We start from the raw sequence: 15,063 nt of genomic DNA, 5'->3' as shown, positions 1-15,063 counted from the left end.
TATAACATAAAAATACACGTGTTGCAAAGCGACACTTAAGCGGTCACAGGTGTTTGTTTCTCATCCAATCAGAACTGAGGACCAGAAATATCGGTTAAATTATTAGCTCATTCCAGTGATTCCAGTTGACACACATACACTGAATGTACAAAATAGGACACTTACTCTTCATTGATGAGGTGAATCCAGATTAGTGACATTATCGTTTATTGATTTCCGTTATTAAATGTTTACCAAGCACAAAGGAGAAGAGGAGATAGAGAGAATCAGACCAGTCAGAGAAGGATTTTTAATCTTTGAGACAATGAAGATGTGGATTGTGCAAAAGGGGCTGCAGCTCAACATCAGGAAGATATCCCTAATATTTTTCACCCTCAGTGTATGCTTTTCATCTCCTGATAAAAAAAATAACAGGCTATACGCACTTTGTTTCACTGTCCCCTGTTTGACCAGTTTGGTGAATGACCATGATTGGAAATTATTTGGAATTTGCCCTATAAACAAGTTGATTAAAAGGTAAGTGAAGCCTCTTCCAAAATATAGCTATTCGTTTATTCTATTAATCCCATATCCATAAATCTAAATTTAGTCATTCCAAATCTTAATGCTATCTGAAAACAAGACCAAACAATATAAACACAAATTTCTCCCCTAAAAATAAGACAGCTGTCAAGACAGTGAATTCATGTATTTGATTTGACATATTTTATAAATGCCTCTTTCCCCTGGTTCTGTGTTTATTTGACTGTTGGTACTTTTTATGACGTTGTGCTGTAATAAGAATAAAAGGCAGAATACTGTATTTATTGTCATTACCACTCCTTCCAGTAGGTGTCACTGATGTGCCTCGAAAGATCAAGTGTGTGTGTTTGTGTTTGTGTGTGTGTGTGTGTGTGTGTGCGTGCGTGTGCGTGTGTGTGTGTGTGTGCGTGTGTGTGTGTGTGACCTATCACATTCCCATAGGCGTCTGATTACACTTTGGGCTGGGGCAAAAATTCTGTCATAGAACTGGTGTGTGAGTGAGTTTATGAGTGTGTGTGTGTGTGTGTGTGTGTGTGCATGATTTCACCAGATCACTATGTTTTTTGATATGGCTCCTTGTGCTCGACTTGCATGTTAACAGCACACCTTTGTCAAGTGAAAACCCTGTATCTCCAAAATGTCAACTTTTCAGCAACAAAGAAAAACACATTTGTTTTCTGCTTCATGCATTTTCTAGTTCATCCAGTGGGTTTTGAAAGGTTTTCACAAGCCCAAGAATCGTAGAACTTTCTCGATCCATAGAGGACAGTGTAATCCCTTGATTTAAGTTAATACATAAAAGTCACCAAAAGTGGATTTACAAGGTTTTCACCTGACAATAATGAGCAGTAAACTTCTGAATGCTCCTCATACTTTTCCCATGGGTGCATGCACCATTTAATCTGAGTCAGTCTGAGCAGGCGGACAGGCAACTTCTCAGCACAATGTCAATATTCACACCTAATCCCCTTGTACAGTCCCATTAGTTCTATTTCAATCTCTTGCCCTTCACGTCACGAGGGGTCACATGGGTGACTGAGGGGCAGTCATATGACAGCATTATAAACACATAGACCAGACTCCCCCCTCTCTCTCTCTCTCACACACACACACACACGGCCCAATAAATGCACATCATTTATGAGCAGAGTTGTTTACATAGCATGGCCATGTTGACTCTATTTGTGTTTACTTTTATGCCCTTGTGCAGCAGCATCTGTGTTTGTCAGCTGCCAGTGAGTCATCATTTCATTTTCATAATGGCTCTCTGTTATGATTGGTCCAGATGGCGCCATGTCAAAAGTTGGAGTTGGGTGACTCCCGATCCTAAAACCACAGCATTCCACAGCCAATCAAGCGATGCAAGGCTCCATGACATCACTGCCTGTGGAATGAACTGGCATAACATTTGTGTGTGGAAAGTGACCTGAGTAACAAGGAGGGACTGGGTGGTTTAAACTGCTCCTATGAGGATAACAATCATTAATCAAACTGGGTGTTGAATCAGAATCAGGCGTTTTATGTAAATGCATATGTGTGTGTGTGTGTGTGTGTGTGTGTGTGTGTGTGTGTGTGTGTGCGCCATGCATGCTCATTTTTTATTGAGCAAATTGCAAGGAACTTTCCATTCACCCCAGAGTGCCGTTACAGTACTGTGGTTTTGTTGAGTAACATGGGCTTCACTGAAGCCATTGAAAACATACTTTGTCCCTGTGAGACATAGAAAAATGCACGATAATTGATGTTGTTTAACCCACACATACTTGATCACTCACATAATCTCTCTCTCTCTCCCTCTCTTTCTCTCTCTCCCTCACACACACACACTCACATTTACCCAGTGAGGTTACTGAGAACACACAGTCTGGAGGAGGCCCAGTAGTCCCGCTGCTTGCTCAGCAGTGTGTGTATAAACTGGGAAGAACTTCAGAGGAGTGCCTGTCTGCTCACCGTTTCAAAACCTGGAAAAGCCATCACCGCCTGTGAACCGTGTTGCTCTCCTCAGGAAGTGCCTGAGAGACCCTGAAGGACCATATTTCACAGCAAGGTGAAGTCTGCCCTGGACTGAATCACGGAGTAAAGTCTTGGGTGATTAGAGCATGGGCTAGGGGGATTCTGAGTTCTGCTAAATCCATCATTTTTAGATGACGGCCCTGTCTCTTTGTATTTCAAGTTTGTTTGTATATTTTGCTAACGCCCATCAACTTGAAAAGTGGGTTTGGATAGGGAGCAGCTAGAAGTCTCCCCGCACAACTTAAGTGAAAGCCACTTAACACTTTGTAACTGGGTGCAAAGCCAGAGAAGAAGGGGTGGGGGACTTTTTATTGAGCTCATTCTGTAAGTAGGTACAGCTGGGAAAGGGAACGGGGGAATAGTGCTTCTCCTGATTTTATGAAATTATTTTCTTATGGCGAACCTCTCTCTCTTTCTCTCACTCTTTCCTCACCACTCCCTGTTTCCCCCTTGTCTTTGCCAAATGTCTCTCAAGGTGGCGTTTATGAAATATGGATAGTCTTTGGGAGTTTTCAGAGTAATTGGGTGCATTTGTGTGCTGTGGTGAAAGAGAGCACACAGAGGACAAAACACAGTGGATGAGAATGGATGAGGGATGGAGAGGAAAGGGTGTGGAATAATCAGGAGAGTATGAGTGGCAGATAATGATGTAAAGCAATACGCAGAGGAAAGACAAGGGAATAGGAGGAGGCAGCGTAGAGAATACTTCTTTGAGAGGGAACATAAATTTTGGCTTCTCAAAAAAACACTGACGCATGATAAATTCATATAAAACTGTGTGTATTAACAATCTGAAAAAAGGATTTAGATATTGTAATAAAGTTTTACAAACAAGGAATGTATGACATCTTTATGTGGTGCATAAAGAGTAAAAGTCAGTTTCTGGTGATAGAGCAATGAGATCTACAATATAACAAGCAGCTACCAACATCCACTCATGTAAACTGATGCCTTTCTCAACAGCGCACTGTTTGACAAGATTTGACCAAACTCTGACCGCCTGGAAGTATGAAGAAGAAAACAAAGGGGAGTAAATGTAAACCACGCATGAAGCACAAAACTGAAGTGCTGTGTGACCGTCTGGAAGGCCCCTCATTCTTTCTCATAAACTCTGGTGCACACAACATCCCCGGCACTCATTGTCTGAAAGAAAACAGCGACAAAAGAGAGAATTTAAAGCCTTTTTAGCACCATAAAGCTCAGAAACTAAGCATTGTCATCTAAGTTTTAGGGTCTTATTTAATCTGAAATACAAATACACTCTCCAAAGCCTCCAAAGTCCTGTCTAGGTGCTGTAAAACAAAATAATCACCAGTATCAGTTCTCCGTCGTTGGTCAGTTCTCTGGTCCAGGCTGTCTTGGGTCCCTCCCCTTTCTGTAAAGTCTGTTCGCAGCTGATCTTGTTGCCTGTCTCCCACTTAGGAAAACTCTGCATGGATTCACACAAGAAGAGATTGACCGTGCATGTGAATGACAGACATCGGTGAAGTGTACTGGACATTATGGGGCTTAGCAAAGCTTGGGATTTCGTGATAGCTGCAGCTCAGTGGGCCGATCTCTGCATGTTACAACATTTTATAGTCTGTCAGAAGCCATGTCCTTCACCACTCACTCAGCATCAAGAAATGAAGAACAGATCCCTGCATTATCACCAAGAACGATTCTCGAGTTGCACTGAAATGGTTTCCATATGTCTCTTCTACGCAGAACTCTAGCAAGCTATGCTGTCCTCGGCCAAGTGGTCTGCTGGTATGCATGTGTTAATATTATATAGGAATGTTATATGAGAGGTGCCATGGGGAAGCAATGTGTACCGTGCAGGGGCGTCCGTCCACCGTGGACTCGCTGAAGGACTGGCCCACGGTGAAAGAGACATGGGTGGTGCGGACGCTGGTGGACGTCTGGATGGACAGAGTCTCTCCCTGCTGGGTGATATCCACTGCCGGGCTGGAGGCCGCCGCCACCGCGATCTTCCTCAGGAACAAGTTCACTCCTGACCACAGGGGGCCAAACACAAACAGAATGAACAGCAAGACGAAATCTGTTATGAATCATCCGCATCACCTCAATGGGTGTTGATTTATGAAAGATGGCTAAAAATATCATCAGAATCATTTTAAATTAGCGATTAATTTGATATGGTTAAAGAAATAGTTCACCCCGAAATTAAAATTCAGTCATTACCTACTCAAGGTAATGACTGAATTTGAGCCTTCTCTCAAACTATTGAAGTTAATGAGGTCATCATTTACAGCTCCAAAACGAAACAAGACCTCACGTATAGTGCAGACAAGATGCATTGTGTGACAGCAGGCTGGAAGAAGGATTTACCAATGTAGCGACAGGGGCATAATTGGTAGCAACAACGGCGCAGTCACTGATGTGCAAAGTACAACTAGGTTGACACATAGACTGAATAGCTTATATCAACATCTACGTGCAGATTAGCAGGGTGGGGTCAGTGGGAATGTGATGCTTCTTGCCTGCAGCTTTCATTCATTCATTCCGAATGTAAAAACACTTGTTTGACACACACAGCAGAAGGTGGCTGCCTGCAAGTATATGAAACGTGTCTGGATTTTTTCATCTGTCTATTCATTTCAGTTGGATGGGTTTCAGAACAAAATCTCTACCTACATACATCTGATTCAGTTTCCCTGAGGCCAGTCCATATTTGCTCATGGAATGGTATAACAAGGGGGCAACACACACACACACACACACACACACATACAGAGAGAGAGAGAGAGAGAGAGAGAGAGAGAGAGAGAGAGAGGGTTGGGGGGCCCAGGGCAATGACGGAAAGTCAGTCTCAGTGCTTGCTGGCTGAAGGGGCCCAATTCAAGGCTTAGTTCCGTTTACACTGGCTCTAATTACAATCGCATGAGGAGGACCTTGCTTCAGATGAGCAGAAATCTAACATTCTTCCACAGGCTATTTGTCTTCTGATTTTTAATGGATGCCACTGGCTGGCCCTCCTCTGACCTCGCTCTCTCCCTCTCTCTCTCTCTCTCTCTCTCTCTCCCTCTCCTGCTACAGCCTCATACAACAGGATCAACCTTCCCAACACTGGCGCAAATAGGAGTCAACTTGTTTAACCACACAGATCCACTTCTATTCTGAGAGGAAATGGACTTAACAAGTCTCCCTTAGACCACTGTGATCATTTGACCTCCAAGCCAGTCGGATAATAATGATTGATAATCTGATGTACCAAATGATTGACAGGTCTTTGTTAAGATGATACCTCCTTTTCCTATATATATGTACATATATATACACACACACACACACACACACATATACATTTTCAGTATGTATATATATATATATATATATATATACACGTATATATATATGTATATATATATATGTATATATGTATGTATGTATGTATGTATGTATGTATGTATACATTTATTTTTATTTTTTTTAACTGTGACCTGGATTGGGATCGGGCTGTATACAGCATTTAGACTTCTGGTTAAATGCATATTAATATCAAATTTTAAGGATTTTTCTTTTTAAAGTAAAGCATTTTCGCATTTGTTTGCTAAAGGCCGAAAATATGATGTAAATTGACATCATATTTTCGGTTAAACCTGTCTTGTTCTGGGAGACTTTGGACAGGAAAACAAAAAAAACATTTTCAAAAACAGTAAAGCAGTAGGCTAAAACATTTTCAGTAGACACCATCACTCGCTTTTTCTTCCAGCAACTTAAATAGACATGCTTAGCAAATGAGAGTTAATGGGATACATAAAATGTCCCTAATGCTGCATGATAGTTACTCACCCAGTGCTTTCAAAAGTTCTTCGAAATTTTCCGAAGATTTCATTTTCCATTTGCCCGAGAAGTCTGTGATTTTATTCTCCATTTCAATACACGCAGATGCCCCAAAACGATGGTTGCAGAAAAATAGAAACTATAGTCTTAACTGCAGAGCGTGTGTCATTCGCTGGCCCGGGTCTGTCTCTCGTTTACCGTTAACCGGGTTGTAATGCGGTCCCTTCTGCCATTCATTGGCTCAAAGCTCTGCAGGATCTGCTGGTCCAGCCTGTGCTGAGTGGTGGCAGGGAGGGATCATGCATGGCGATTTCCCCCCATCCTGATCCACTGTGGGCTTAATCTCCACCTCTGTCTGCTCCACCTCTACATATCAGCATGGTGAAAGATTTGGATCAAATTGTTGCTATACTGGATTGATGGGGGTGTTGTTACTGGTAAATACGTTATGCCAAATTGGATTTATATTATGGAATTGCAGTTCTAATTAATCGTTTGATGTTGACGAACAGCCATTAGGAGATTAAGTAATGAAGTAAGCCTATTTAAGTGATCTTTCTTGGATGGTGCCAGAAGATGTGCTATAGGCCCATGTGGATCACTTAACAAGAAAAACAAATGATGGATTAACCTTTTCTTTGAAAACGTACAATTTGAAGCCATCCTGAGGGAGATTAAGATTTTGGAATGTGAAATCAGATAGTACAGGGTTAAACTACAGTTCAGCTCCTAGAGGGGGTGGGAAGTTGGTACTAATGAGATAAGGCAGCTAGTTGGAGGCATTCAGCAGCCATTAGCCTATAGGTTAAAAACATTTACACTCTACAATTAAAATCAGGAGACAAACATTATATCAATTAATCCACCAAATAAACAGCCATATGGTTTTACTTATCAGACTGCCCTCTGGTCCAGTCTCCGTCTGAAGGAGACAAGGAGACACTTTCCCCACTCTGACAGGTTTCATGTCTCTGCATGTTGTGTTTGTAAACAAACAGAGACACAAGACACTGTTTACCTTTTCAGGCAGGTGCTTTAAATAGCAGAAACTGGAGGCTATGCAGCAATTACTTTACATGTACATCCTATACACCCATCAGAGTAATCAACATAGGCTATATTACATATACATATATTCTAGTATTGTAATTACAATACTATTGAATTTCCAATTACTTCACCCACCATTAAGTTGCATACTGTGTTGTCTTGTTTCACTGTTTTGTTTTGTTTTGTGTTGTCCATGCTGCTATCGGTTTTACTCTTCTTTGAAGCTGAATTGAACTGCTGAATTGAATTACACTGATTTATTGATTGATACTGTCATATAATTAACTGATGACAAAAACAGGGGATGACGTTAAAAGATATAAAGCGGATTTGATTGGCCACATTTTCTATCACAGGAATTTAACTGCCTTTCTTGATTTGCCATCCTTTGTAGTGGGAATCCCCCGAGGTAACTGGGTTGGTTTGTATGATCTGCAGAAGAGATAAAATGCTAATGGTTATGGGACTCCTCTCTCTGTCACTGTCTCTTTTACTCACTCTCTCTTTTTGTCTCTCTCTCTCTCTCTCTCTCTCTCTCTCACACACACACACACACACACACACACACACAAGGATATTTCATGGAGTCTGGATCAGAAGTGATACCTCTGGAAACATGATGAAGTGCATTCAACAAACAAAAGAGTCACGATGGTATCTGTGCAGGTTGTCTGAGCTTTTCCTCCCTTTCCTCCCACTTAAAGCGCCAGAGCAACTACAGTATAGGCCTAATTATAACACCAAGTGAATTAACCTTGGAATGGGCAAATAAAAGTACTTCTGAATGCAAATTAGTACCATCCAGGCCAGCATTCACCGTTGGCTGACCTCAGTCTGTGCTATTATCTGTCCAAGAATATGGGATTAAGAGACGCAGGGATGAGAGAAAGAAGGGGAGAATGACCCTGATGAAAGGAGAACACTGGACACCCAGTCCCTGTTGCTATGGCAACGGGTACAGTTTCATAAATCTGCCGGATTGTTGTGATTCTCCTGAATGCGGTCTCACTTTACATATAGCCTAGTCCGTGAGCCAGTAGGTTTGGTCGGTACCATCTGAGGGGAATAATGCTCATAGTGATTTTTGGCAATGTATACATCTCTAGAGTTAGAAAATATGTGATAGCATTGCACCAGTGGTAGTTTTATGTGTGCGGTCATGCATTTTATAACGCTACCCTAAAATATACATTTCTGGAAAGTGGCCAATATAAAGTACAACATATATGTATATTCAACCTAGTGATATTTTGTCATCAGTGATCCCTCAACATTGAAATTTGTCACAATGATAGCTGAGTTCAAGCACTTTTCATCAAATACTGTTATACAATTCTACATTGAAAACTGTGTCATTGGTGGTACTCGCAGTACAGTGCCCAATTTCAGTAGTGAATCATTTAATTTTTAGAAAAATCTGTTTATTTTGGAAAAGTCAATAAAAACCCTAGGACACATATAATCACATGGATTTGTAGAGAATTTATTCAGGAATTAAAATAACTAATTACTTTTTGTATAAATTCCATATTAACATCAGTACAGCAGAAAATGTTACCCCACCCCCCAAAAGGTAAAAAACCTCATTTGGAGATATTTCTTGAGTTTTATCAATGTCATGATATTTTCCATATTGTTACTGAAGGATATACTGCTAGAATTACAAGAATACGTGTATAATAGCAGGTTTCTGAGCAAGATAATTACTTTATCCCTGCAATTTCTCAATTATACAGATTTTTATAAGGGTAGTCCACAACTTGGGCTACTTAGGCACTTGATGGTTAATTTATCTGTGCTTAGTATCAAATCAAAACAATCTTAAGATTTTGTCATTGCATATAGAATTACAGTACAATATTTCAAATGTGGGGTTCCACACGGCCATAACCTAGGCCCCATTTGGTTGTAAAATGAATATATTTAATCAAAGACTGCTTTCCATACTTTGTTTTACATCCTTTCATAACCTAATAATCCTAATAATTTTTCAAGTCTTCCACGTCTTCATCTGAACTTTCCACACTCTCTGAGGTGGATGCCTGGTTCTCACAGTCTGCCAGTCTACACGTCAGTACACCTGAGGCCATTTGCAACACATATACATCTTGGGAGTGAAAATTTCTTTGGAGGCCAGTAGATCCAGGACGGCATCGGGTGCTGGCTGGCCTTCCATCCAGTGCACCAACTGTTCAGCTTCCTCTTCTCTCTCCATCTTCCATCCTCTGCCAACAGGGCTTGGGGTCCTTCTCCAAACATCTTCTCCATATACCAGCCTGGTAGTTGGCTCGCTGTGCATGTTTTGTTAAGCAGTCCTTGCACGGTGGTGGGAGTTGATGACTTTCGATTTCACCTCTTTTTTTAATTTTTTTTTATTTTAGGCATTTTATGCTTTATTTGACAGAGATAGCGTGAGAGAGACAGGAAGGTATGGGAGAGAGAGAGTGGAGGACATGCAGCAAATGACCACAGGCCAGATTCGAACCCGGGTCACTGCAGGAAGGACTGAGCCTTATATGGTACGTGCTCTACTCGGTGAGCGACCGGGGTGCCCCTCGATTTCACCTTTGGCACAGAAAAGGTGATACCTGAGCTCATTGACCTTGGTGGTCGATGCTTTCAGGGCATACAGGAGACATGTAAATGCCTCTAGTTTGTCCATCAGTTCTGGGGAGAGGTCCCATTCCTGACCCAACTCTAAGAATGTGTCCTGAGTTTCCCTGTTGCTGGTCAGAAGTTTTAGGGCACTTGTCTTCCCTTTGCCTGCAAAAGCACTTACAGTGTCACATCCTGTATATGCGTGCAACCCGATGAGAGCCCTACAAACCTCTATGCCAACAGTGGCAGCAACCGTCCTGATGTCTACCAGCCTTGTACGGGTTCTAGTGCCACACTTCTGGAACAATGGGGCCTCAATCTTGTCACAGAATGCTAAAGACATGATAAAGACATCTGTGTCTTCTGAGCAGATAACTACAGATCGGTATCCCTCTCTTGTGGCATGGGCAGCATGGAGAAGTAGGCGGCCATTTGCTTCTTCTTGTTGACTTTGAAGAGCTGACACATCCTCACTGTCTTGAGATGTGATTCTGTAACATTTGTCATTCACAGTTGCATACAGAATCTTCTCCTGTAGCTTTGCTCTGTACTCCGCCTTCCTCCATTCATGGACTATGAAGCTAATGAGACTAGTTTTGTTACTGAATTTGGTCAGGAAGCTCCTCCACTGCCTCACCATCTGTGTGCCTGTGATACCTTGCAACTCATGACCAGTCTCTTCACCCCGTAGAGATCTTTCACTATTCTTGATAGAGTTCTCCTTGTATGTGTCGAACACAACATCTATTCTGCTACTCTGACTGCCTTCCCTCAGAGCCATACCCAGAACTGTTGTGGCTATCTCTGAAAGTAACTTGATCACCTTTCACTCTTTGGACCAAGTTCATTCCATCAACCACTGTAGCAGAGTTTCCTGGGAGTTGCTCTTCTACTGTCACATTTTTCTGCTAGGTTGTGGCCAAAGTAGATGTATTTGTCTTTCTCAGCAATCCATCTGGTGTGGACAGGGCCCAGGGCAATGGTCCAAGGGGATGAGAAAGGATATCCTCCATACGTAGACTGCACCCTTGTGCCATCACTATGATGCGTCCAAACAAAGACCTGTCTGCTTTCAAGATGATTGCCCTCCCACTTGATTTCACGTCTCTCTTCTTACACATATGACTGAATGTTTTCAGCTTGTTGGTTTTCATTGGGTCATGGAATTTCTTTGCTGGTGGGTCTTCCTCTATGTATATGTAAACATGGCATTCATTCTTTAGGTTATGTACAGAGGAAACTTTTGTGTTACATCTTTCATGAAAACAGAAGTACATCTCAAAAATCACTATGAGAATTATTCTCCCCAGATGGTACCGATGGCCCAAATTTGGGGTCCTGGCTCACAGGCTAATAGACCATAATAATAATTGCTGAGGAGCAGTTAGTCCAACATGTCCAACATGCCTTCCCTGCCCTTTGGTTCCCATGTAAGAGTGGATATTTATTTGTCTGTCTGTCTGTCTGTCCATTCATTCATTTTGGATTCAGTCATAACTTACTTTATTTCCATTATTTACCTAATTTGTGATGTCTGATGATCTTTCTCCATATGATTTATGGAGCCATGACTTCATCATTGAAATCCCCTGCCAACAGCAATAACTAGTTTGGATTTCTTTCCACCTGCAAGTCACACTGATAAATCAGATCACAAGGATCAAATGTAGGTGAATGCACCTCTTTGGGAATTTGGCTTTAAGCACATGTATGACAAAAAACAACCTTGAAAGCATGCAACACAATAAGTAAAATGTTCACTAAAGCATTTCTGCTGGGGACAGAGGTCAGCAAAATGGTTGAGTCAAGCGTCACCTAGCGTTGATTTTCTGCAGGGTTTCTAGTATGTGGAACTATTTATAGTTGTTTCCACCCGGTCCACTTTTCGGCGAGCACCACCGGCCTCAACATGGCGAACCATCTTCGCTTCTTTGCGCGGACAATAATGGTTCATGAGGGCAACGTCGATGCAGCATACAAGACTTTGAACAGGTCAAACGCTTTGGTCAATACTATTATAATTTTTCTCACATATTAGAATTAGCTAAAATGTGTTATTCTTAACCAGCGGCTAACTAGCTAGCGTTAGCTAACTCACCCTTCGGCTCAATGTCACAGTGCAGCAGCTGAGCAATAACCTTACTGTTCATTAGCGGTAACATTGATGTTATGTTTGTTTGAGGGTTTCGCTTTAGATACACACCTTTCTCTCTGTTTCTCTTTGTATGAGCGACAATACATGGAGAGAACGGCAGGTATCGGAGCTAGGTTGTAATGAAGCTAATAAGAGCCAATTTAATACTCAAACTACAACAGATTGCTATTATTCATGATTCTTATATATCAATTTAATGGCGATAGGGTATCCTCTATTTCAGGATGAAACCATAAACTCCCCTTTTTTTTAATGTAAATAAATGTTCAGGGCAATTTATGATGAAACACACATGCATCCTTGATAATACATCGTGTTTTCTTCCTGGATTTTACGTGCAACTCTGTTTTTTGACACCAACTAGCGGTGGAAATGATGAAGTGGGTATTCCACATTGATCCGTCATCAAATTACCACCCATTCAACCTCCCCCCTCCAGCCCCGCCCCCTCTACTGTCCTGTCACGACGTTAATATAGAACCTCCTTGGTCACGACCCACCCTAAACTTTAAACTTGTCAGTCCACTACAACAAGTTCTAAAACTGCTCTGCAGTAAGACCGCTGGTGTAATTGTTGATCTAGGTACACAAACAATTTCAATTAAACATTTTGTTTCCATTTATGCAGTTAGCCCATAGTCCCAGACTCAGGAAGAAGAATTTCTCCAAAATTTAAAACTGGAAATATTTTGCCCAAACACATTTCCACGTTCCAGTCTATTCAGAAAATTTAGAACGACTGCTCTTCCAGTGTTATTTGTATTGATGTGTTAATCTACATATTGAGTGACTTGGCCTCAACCCTAGTCACAGCTGTTCACACTGTATTCCTTTACATGTTCCAGGGTCCTGGCTCAGGATGGGATTATTGAAACAGTGAAGCGAAAACGCTACTACGAGAAGCCTTGCCGAGAGAGACAGCGGAGGAACTTTGAGAACTGCAAGCGCATCTACCATGCCGACATGACCAGGAAGCTCGCCTTCATCTCCAAGACACACAGACAGGATCCCTGGGTCGGCTGCTAGTGGAATGTAGTGTGATGAAATAGGACATTTTCAACAGACCAGTCAGGACAGGACCAGCAAACTGGAAGAAGGAAACAAAAAAGAAACCATCAAAATCATAATATCAAAATGAACTTCCATGTGGTCACATTGTTTCAAAATAAAAGGAAGACATCATCTGTGCATTGTGTCATTGTTCAAGTTGACTTTGGCATTTTTCCTTTGCACAAATTTGAAAGGAGAAGTGCTGTGCTTCTATTCAGAAAGGAATAAAATATTTTGTACTCATATTTTTGGTTGTAATGAGCATGTTACTGTACTCTTGGTTGATTACATTTTGTTGTGTTCTTCATCGGGTCTATCCACTATGGATGGGACGATATGTTTATCTCACAATACGATTCTATACGTGATATGGGGTTCACAATTCGATACAACCACAATACAATGTAATAAATAAAAGTTCAATGACAAAGTGTGCCTGCAGAATTATGTTTATTTCTGAGCCACAAATCTTTGTAGCAATGACATTGGCTTGCTAGAAAGTAAACAATTTAAAAATGGCATTACAAAGTGCAAAGAATATAATTTAGATGGAGAGCTTGTGAACTTGTGATGGTCAAGCTGTCTCATTTGTGATTACTACTACAGCAGAGTAAAATGTAGCAAATATCGCGATTCATTTTTCTACCCCACTACACATATTGTCACAATTATGTTTTGCGATATGTTGAATTTCGACATGTCTTCTGATCCCTAATACCCACACAATCTTACTAATGAAAAACAGTTAATACATGAGTGTCATTTTCTGACCATTGTTTTAGTTGGTGAGAAAATTCGCCATTTCATTCTCGGTCACTATTTACCACAGAACACTCTATAAACACCAAGATGAAACAATCAGTATTTAAATGAAGATGTCAGTAGGATACAGATATAATTGAATGTGCATAAAATTATGTTTACCTACATTGAAGCTTCACAACTCGTTGTCAGGTACGGTTCAGAGAAAATGTAGGTGCCCTCATTGATTTCACGGGGTGGGGGAGATGCAAACATCGCCGGGGATGTTTTTGTGTGAATGGGGTCTCGGCTCAGCAGCAGCTCTCCGCATCTTATTGGGGTCACCTCTGCACAGTGTGGTGTTGATGCACATTCGCGATGTCAAAGCCGCCTCCCGCAAGCTACATTTGTAGCGTCCCTGCACAACAGAGACGCATCAACCATGCATGGGCTGTCAGACCCATCACTCCCACCACAGGGGGTTAAATGTGTGCACCCGCTCTCTCTCCCTGCACACAGGGAAAGTTAAACATTTACACTGAGCTGGATTCTCTGTAGAGGTTACCAGGTCAGGTGGATATCCTGTCCTGCGGCTTCTGTCAATGGGTGGCATGGTGGGATGGGGTGGGATGGGATGGGATGGGATGGGATGGGACGGGGATGGAGGGGGGTCAATACAGTGGTGGTTGACCTATATTTCACACTGAAAGAGAGTGAGTGCCACCTCTGACAGCTGTCAAGAATTGAATCAGAATCAGGAAATCACAGTTAAAACAACATGATAGTAGAATTTATGGGGAAAGGGAATATAGATGATAATAGTGTGTCCATCAGTTCAGTCACACTATCTCTATATGGAACATATTCTTTGACAACCAGTGGTGTAACATAATAGTGATGTTTTTGTTGTACCCTTCCCCACATGCACACACATACACTACCACCTTCTCCATCATATACACATTAGCAGGCATATCTATCACAGAGCAGATAACTGCAAAGAAGTCACTCCTGAGCGGTCCACTGTGCCAACTCTCATTACACAAATAGTAACCTGGTCAGCGCCATGGACAGCAGTCCTCTGATCTCTACATCAAACACACTTCTCTCATGTAGCCTACAGCAGGGACAGACAACCATGTGCCATG

At 41.6% G+C, this 15,063-nt stretch overlaps 2 protein-coding genes across 2 annotated transcripts; one reads left to right on the top strand and one right to left on the bottom strand.

The window, feature by feature from the left end:
* Nucleotides 1-3,317: 3,317 nt before the first annotated feature.
* crabp2b (cellular retinoic acid binding protein 2, b) lies at nucleotides 3,318-6,565 on the bottom strand. Its single transcript, XM_071518082.1, has 4 exons — nucleotides 6,331-6,565; nucleotides 4,350-4,528; nucleotides 3,848-3,964; nucleotides 3,318-3,678 (listed from the first exon to the last, which is right to left on the bottom strand). Exons 1-4 carry the CDS (start codon nucleotides 6,410-6,412, stop codon nucleotides 3,628-3,630), a joined length of 429 nt encoding a protein of 142 aa, XP_071374183.1. The 5' UTR covers nucleotides 6,413-6,565; the 3' UTR covers nucleotides 3,318-3,627.
* Nucleotides 6,566-11,854: 5,289 nt separating this feature from the next.
* mrps21 (mitochondrial ribosomal protein S21) lies at nucleotides 11,855-13,312 on the top strand. The gene is made up of 2 exons (XM_071518354.1): nucleotides 11,855-11,961; nucleotides 12,970-13,312. The coding sequence occupies exons 1-2, from the start codon at nucleotides 11,879-11,881 to the stop codon at nucleotides 13,148-13,150; spliced, it is 264 nt and encodes an 87-aa protein (XP_071374455.1). The 5' UTR covers nucleotides 11,855-11,878; the 3' UTR covers nucleotides 13,151-13,312.
* Nucleotides 13,313-15,063: the final 1,751 nt, after the last annotated feature.

The sequence above is a fragment of the Centroberyx affinis genome, unplaced genomic scaffold, assembly GCF_046629955.1.
Source record: "Centroberyx affinis isolate AG114_WGS23_722 - 3 ecotype Tasmania unplaced genomic scaffold, CSIRO-AGI_Caff_v1 ptg000046l_1, whole genome shotgun sequence".
Taxonomy (NCBI): domain Eukaryota; kingdom Metazoa; phylum Chordata; class Actinopteri; order Beryciformes; family Berycidae; genus Centroberyx; species Centroberyx affinis.
The sequence above is the reverse complement of the archived record's forward strand: the minus strand, read 5'-3'. Positions and strand labels throughout refer to the sequence as shown.